Genomic DNA, 6,000 nt, shown 5'->3' on the forward strand with positions numbered 1-6,000 from the left:
AGCATCCAGCATTCTTTTAATTGTGTGGGTACCAGAGTTCTCATTATAGGGACATAAAAATATGGAGGAGTGAAAATGTAGTTGTAAACTATGCAGTTATAAAAACGTATAGATTGACATTGTGTTTGTCCACACATACACAGACCTTTATTTGTGTACGGATATACACTCATATATGTGCCTGTACTTCTAACGCAGCAGAAGACAAGGCTAGTAGCAAGGACCACACCTGGCACTCAGATTGGGGCCCTCAGGCAGCCCCCTCCTAAAGGGGATGAGTTATTTGAAACTGGAGAAGTGGCTGGTTTCAGAGCTGAAGCAAGCAGAAAGATAAGCTTGGAACATTGGAACATCCTATACTTAAAAAGAAATTGTTCCCAAAGTGGCGGAGGTATAGCACAGGGTGCGGGATTCCTGTTAAGACTCGTGAGCTCACCTGGCACAACTTGGGCACCGAAACCAGTAAGGACGGCAGTGAGTTACACACCACGGAGAAAACAGGAGCCCACGAGTGCGTCTGATGACAGACAAACGGGCAGAAAGGCGTGCCCAGGGCTGAGCGGGAAGACGGAGTGCGGGCTGGCACTGGGTGAGCGACACCCTGCAGCCCTCGGTGCTGAGGACTGGCTCGGGCAGGAACCAGTGGAGGCTGGCCCGGGGGCGGGCTGGCTCTGGGTGATGGACACCCTGCAGCCCTCGGTGCTGAGACTGGCTCGGGCAGGAACCAGTGGAGGCTGGACCGGGGGCGGGCTGGCACTGGGTGATGGACACCCTGCAGCCCTCCGTGCTGAGGACTGGCTCGGGCAGGAACCAGTGGAGGCTGGACCGGGGGCGGGCTGGCACTGGGTGATGGACACCCTGCAGCCCTCCGTGCTGAGGACTGGCTCGGGCAGGAACCAGTGGAGGCTGGCCCGGGGGCGGGCTGGCTCTGGGTGATGGACACCCTGCAGCCCTCGGTGCTGAGACTGGCTCGGGCAGGAACCAGTGGAGGCTGGACCGGGGGCGGGCTGGCACTGGGTGATGGACACCCTGCAGCCCTCCGTGCTGAGGACTGGCTCGGGCAGGAACCAGTGGAGGCTGGACCGGGGGCGGGCTGGCACTGGGTGATGGACACCCTGCAGCCCTCCGTGCTGAGGACTGGCTCGGGCAGGAACCAGTGGAGGCTGGACCGGGGGCGGGCTGGCACTGGGTGATGGACACCCTGCAGCCCTCCGTGCTGAGGACTGGCTCGGGCAGGAACCAGTGGAGGCTGGACCGGGGGCGGGCTGGCACGGGGTGATCGACACCCTGCAGCCCTCGGTGCTAAAGACTGGCTCGGGCAGGAACCAGTGGAGGCTGGACCGGGGGCGGGCTGGCACTGGGTGGGCGACACCCTGCAGCCCTCGGTGCTGAGACTGGCTCGGGCAGGAACCAGTGGAGGCTGGCCCGGGGGCGGGCTTTGGTGAGAACTGGATATCTGCGTTATCCCCAAGGTCTCCCCATGGGTCAATCATTAGTTCAGGGGGGAAGTAGTAACTATATGGGGGAGAAACTGGGCAACACTGGGTAACAAGAGAGTCACCGACAGGACCCATGTGGGCTTCGCACACCCCCAGGGGTGTGTGTGTGTGTGTGTGTGTGTGTGTGAACATGGTAACAGGTGGGTCCTGGTGAGGACACCTGTGTGAGCTTTGTACTGCTTTCACTATTTCTGTGCCTTTTCTATAAGGTTTAAGTAATTCCCAAATAAAGCAAACAAGGCACAGGCATCCGGCTGAGCACTGACTGGGACACGGGGTGGGGAGCTGAGGGCACGGCGTGGGGACGTCCTGGTGACAAAGGAGTCACCGTGGGCCTGGGAGCTGAGGGGGACGCATGCTGGGAGGGTCTCCCCGAGGCAGGACGGGACTCACGGGTCAGGCTGGGAGCAAAGGCTGAAATAGTACATTTAGTTGTTTTTAAATTACCGGGGCCACACCCAGCTTGGGGTTGGGGGATGGACAGGCTAAGAGGTTGGGGGGTGGGCAGGTGGGAAGGGGTGGCAATTCAGAGGAAAGCCAAGTTGAAAAGGACCTAAAATTAAAACTATGAGGGGCTCCGGGGTCTGTGGGGCCCTCCTACTGTCCGCCGGAGAGGGGAGCCCCGCGAAGGCCGAGCGGGGAGGACAGGAAAGCTGGTGCCTTCAGGCCACGGAGCCTTTCCAAATCCGGGAGCTGCAGGTCTCAGGCGGGGGCCACGGGCTCCAAGGCCCAGGGAGAGCAGAGACCCAGGTGGGCACCTGGCAAACTCAGGTAAGGCCACGTCAGATACGCTCACAACACCCTCAAGCCCAGACAGACAGTCAGCACACTGGGTGCCCCAACCAAAGCCCCGTGAGGGAGTCAGTCGCCCAGGCCAACCGTTTGGTAACAGAACCCAGGGTCCAGGTTCGAGGGTGGGGGGACTGGCTCCTGCGGACTGGGGAGCTGCCCATCAGCGGAGGGATGCTCACCTCTGAGCCCCTCACACGTGGGGGAACAACTCTCTCAGGGGAGCAGCTGCCTGGGATCTAGGCCACCGGAGGTCCGTTTCACGCCTACCTCCCAGCGCCGGCCCCTTCTCCTTTCCTCTGAGGCCGGGGGGAGCCGGTGTCTGCCGCGGGCCATTCGGCGGCCAGACAGAACGACCCACTTAGACATCAGCCTGCCGAATTTGGTCCAACGTTTAATTACCTCGCCCCTCACGCCTCAGCAGGGCCAGACCAAATGGTTCTGCAGGCCTTCCCTGGCCCTCGGGCCGGACGTTCCCCACCCCTGCTGGGCGGCGTGCTCCCCTCACCTGGCTCCTCCTCCCGGTCCTTGGGGAGGCCCTCCGCCAGGAAGGCCGCCTTCTCGCGGCTCTCGGGAAGGCGCGCCAGCAGCCAGGGCCGAGCGGACCTTGCCGGGCAGGGGGACTTTCAGGAACGCATCCAGCGGCAGCACCTGCTCCTTGGAGCACGCCTCGGGCTGCAGCCGCCGGTGGCACAGCTGGTGGAGCTGGGCGAGGGCCTCGGGGGTGAAGTTCCGGAGCAGGTGGGAGACGTCCAGGTCGGCCGGAGTCCTCCTGCAGGTGGTCCCGCGCTCCTCCGGCGGGTCCCCCGCGGCCATCCTGGCTCGGGCAGCGCGGGGGGAGTCGGGCAGGTCCTGGGGGGGCTGGCGCCTTCTCCGGAGGCAGCATCTTCCCAGATCTACGCTGGGAGACGTGACCGTGCCAGCCAGGGGCAGGGCAGCGCTGTCGAGGGCAGGTTCACGTAACCATGGCTCCAAGGAAGACACAAAACAAGCAACAGGGTCCTGTGAGATCTCGGCCGGCTGGAGTCCAGACCTGCACGGGACGGACAAGGACGTGCCCAGGTGGTGAGAAGCGGGCCATGGGGCACCCACACTCACCAGCCAGCACCCTCCACACCCGGAGTCCATGCAAGATTATTTCCAAGCAATTCCCTTGTTAAGTATCAGTGGAGGGTTGGACGCGTGTAGACAAAAACGACCACAAAAAGTGGAAAGTGGCAACTCATTCTTTAAGACGAGTACTACCAGAACTTAAGAAAAGGCCCAGCCGGTGTGGCTCAGTGGCTGAGCTTCGACCTAGGAACCAGGAGGTCAGGGTTCAATTCCTGGTCAAGGGCACAGGCCCGGGTTGCGAGCTCGATCCCCAGTGGGGGGCGTGCAGGAGGCAGCCGATCCATGATTCTCTCTCATCATCGATGTTTCTCTCTCTCTTCCTCTCCCTTCCTCTCTGAAATCAATAAAAATATATATTTTTAAGAAAGAACCAAAGGACTTGTATACAAGCATATAAGCCTAACCAATGGACACAGACACAAGGGAGGTGAGGGCATGCGTGTGGGGGTGGGGGGGAGGGGGTGGCAATGGGGGGGTAAGGACACATATGTAATACCTTAATCAATACAGAAAAAAAAAACAATTAAAAAAAAATCATGTCAGCCCCAACCGGTGTGGTTCAGTGGATAGAGCGTCGGCAAGCCGAAAGGTCCCTCCCAGGTTCAATTCCGGTCAAGGGCATGGGGCACATCCCCAGTGGGGGGGTGTACAGGAGGCAGCTGATCGATGTTTCTCTCTCATTGATGTTTCTAACTCTCTATCCCTTTCCCTTCCTCTCTGGAAAAAAAAAAAATCAATAAAATATATTTTTAAAAAATCATGTCAAAGTTGCTTAAGCTCGTTTCCATTTTCAATATACTGTGTGCATAAATTCTATAATGTTTATCTTTTTATATTTTCTGCATTTTTTTCAAGTTATTTATTTTTACTGGTAATGGTAGATTGGAGTGGAAGGGAGAGTATTAAGTTGGGCATATTAAAAGAAATTAAACTGCCGTAACCGGTGTGGCTCAGTGGATAGAGCGTCGGCCTGCGGACTGAAGGGTCCCAGGTTCGATTCCGGTCGAGGGCATGTACCTGGGTTGGGGGCACATCCCCGGTAGGAGGTGTGCAGGAGGCAGCTGATCGATGTTTCTCTCTCATCGATGTTTCTGCCTCTCTCTCCCTCTCCTTTCCTTTGGTAAACAAATCAATAAAAAATATATTTAAAAAAACAACAACAGCCGAAGCCGGTTTGGCTCAGTGGATAGAGCGTCGGCTTGCGGACTGAAGGGTCCCAGGTTCGATTCCGGTCGAGGGCATGGACCTGGGTTGGGGGCACATCCCCGGTAGGAGGTGTGCAGGAGGCAGCTGATCGATGTTTCTCTCTCATCGATGTTTCTGCCTCTCTCTCCCTCTCCTTTCCTTTGGTAAACAAATCAATAAAAAATATATTTAAAAAAACAACAACAGCCGAAGCCGGTTTGGCTCAGTGGATAGAGCGTCGGCTTGCGGACTGAAGGGTCCCAGGTTCGATTCCGGTCAAGGGCATGTACCTGGGTTGCGGGCACATCCCCGGTGGGGAGTGTGCAGGAGGCAGCTGATCGATGTTTCTCTCTCATCGATGTTTCTAACTCTCTATCTCTCTCCCTTCCTCTCTGTAAAAAATCAATAAAATATATTTAAAAAAAAAAAAAACAACAACAACAACACACACCTCAATGGTCCCCACTCCCTCTTGACCGCCACAGGCAGCACCCATGGGGTCCCCTCGCCAGACCGTTATACCCCCCCCCAACCCCCTCCCACCCCCGGTGACCGGGAGAAACCACACTCCCCGCCCCGGCCCCACCTCGGGGCGCTCGGCAGCCTGCGGGCTCCCAGGGGTCGCACTCGGGGCGCCTACAGCCTCCCCCGCCCCCTCACCCCCGCCCCCGCAGACCCAGCCGTTACCGCTCGGCCCTCCCGGAACGCGGGCCCCCCACCTCGCCACGCACTCGGACCCGACCGCCTCGAACCGAACCGCCCAGGAGAGCCAGGTCGGGGTGCCCCACGGCCGCCGGGAAGACCCACCTCAGCCCCGAGCCGTTCTTCGCTGCCGGACCGCGGCCGGTAGAACTCGGCTTGCGCACCGCGGACTACAACTCCCAGAATGCAACGCGCCTCCTCCGGAGCTAGCCAACCAGCGGCGGAGCTAGCCTCTTGCGCCTCACCAATCCCTGCGCGCCTGCGTCACTATGGATACCATGGCAACCTGGTAAACAAGAGAATTGCAAGGCATCGCCTTGGCAACCAGAGACGCAGTGCCCCGGGGAGAGAGCCAGGCAGTGGGACAGAAAGGGACAGGGACGGAGAGAAAGAGGCGCAGACACGGGGCCAGGGCGACAGAAGCGTGAGGACCCGGCGACGGTGAGGCGGGGCCGGGAGACACGGCCGCTCAGGGGTCGGCAGAGAGACGGTGAGAGGGAGAAAGACGCACAAGAGGAAAGGCAGGCATGGACAGAGACCCAGAGGCAGGGTCCCACCGAAGGGGGTCCACCCAGAACTGGGGAGATCAGACGACCTAGAAAGGAAGAGAGAGGCCTGGCCGGTGTGGCTCAGTGACTGCGCGTTCCTCTGTGAACCAGGAGATCACAGTTCGATTCCCGGCCAGGGCTCCATCCCCAGTGTGCGGCGTGCA

At 59.2% G+C, this 6,000-nt stretch overlaps 1 protein-coding gene across 1 annotated transcript; it reads right to left on the minus strand.

The window, feature by feature from the left end:
* Positions 1 to 2,659: 2,659 nt before the first annotated feature.
* Positions 2,660 to 5,453, minus strand: LOC308530564 (zinc finger and SCAN domain-containing protein 18-like). Its single transcript, XM_081107288.1, has 2 exons — positions 5,394 to 5,453; positions 2,660 to 3,321 (listed from the first exon to the last, which is right to left on the minus strand). The coding sequence occupies exon 2, from the start codon at positions 3,102 to 3,104 to the stop codon at positions 2,793 to 2,795; it is 312 nt and encodes a 103-aa protein (XP_080963414.1). The 5' UTR covers positions 3,105 to 3,321; positions 5,394 to 5,453; the 3' UTR covers positions 2,660 to 2,792.
* Positions 5,454 to 6,000: the final 547 nt, after the last annotated feature.

Source organism: Myotis nattereri (assembly GCF_964212035.1).
Source record: "Myotis nattereri genome assembly, chromosome: 15".
Taxonomy (NCBI): Eukaryota; Metazoa; Chordata; class Mammalia; order Chiroptera; family Vespertilionidae; genus Myotis; species Myotis nattereri.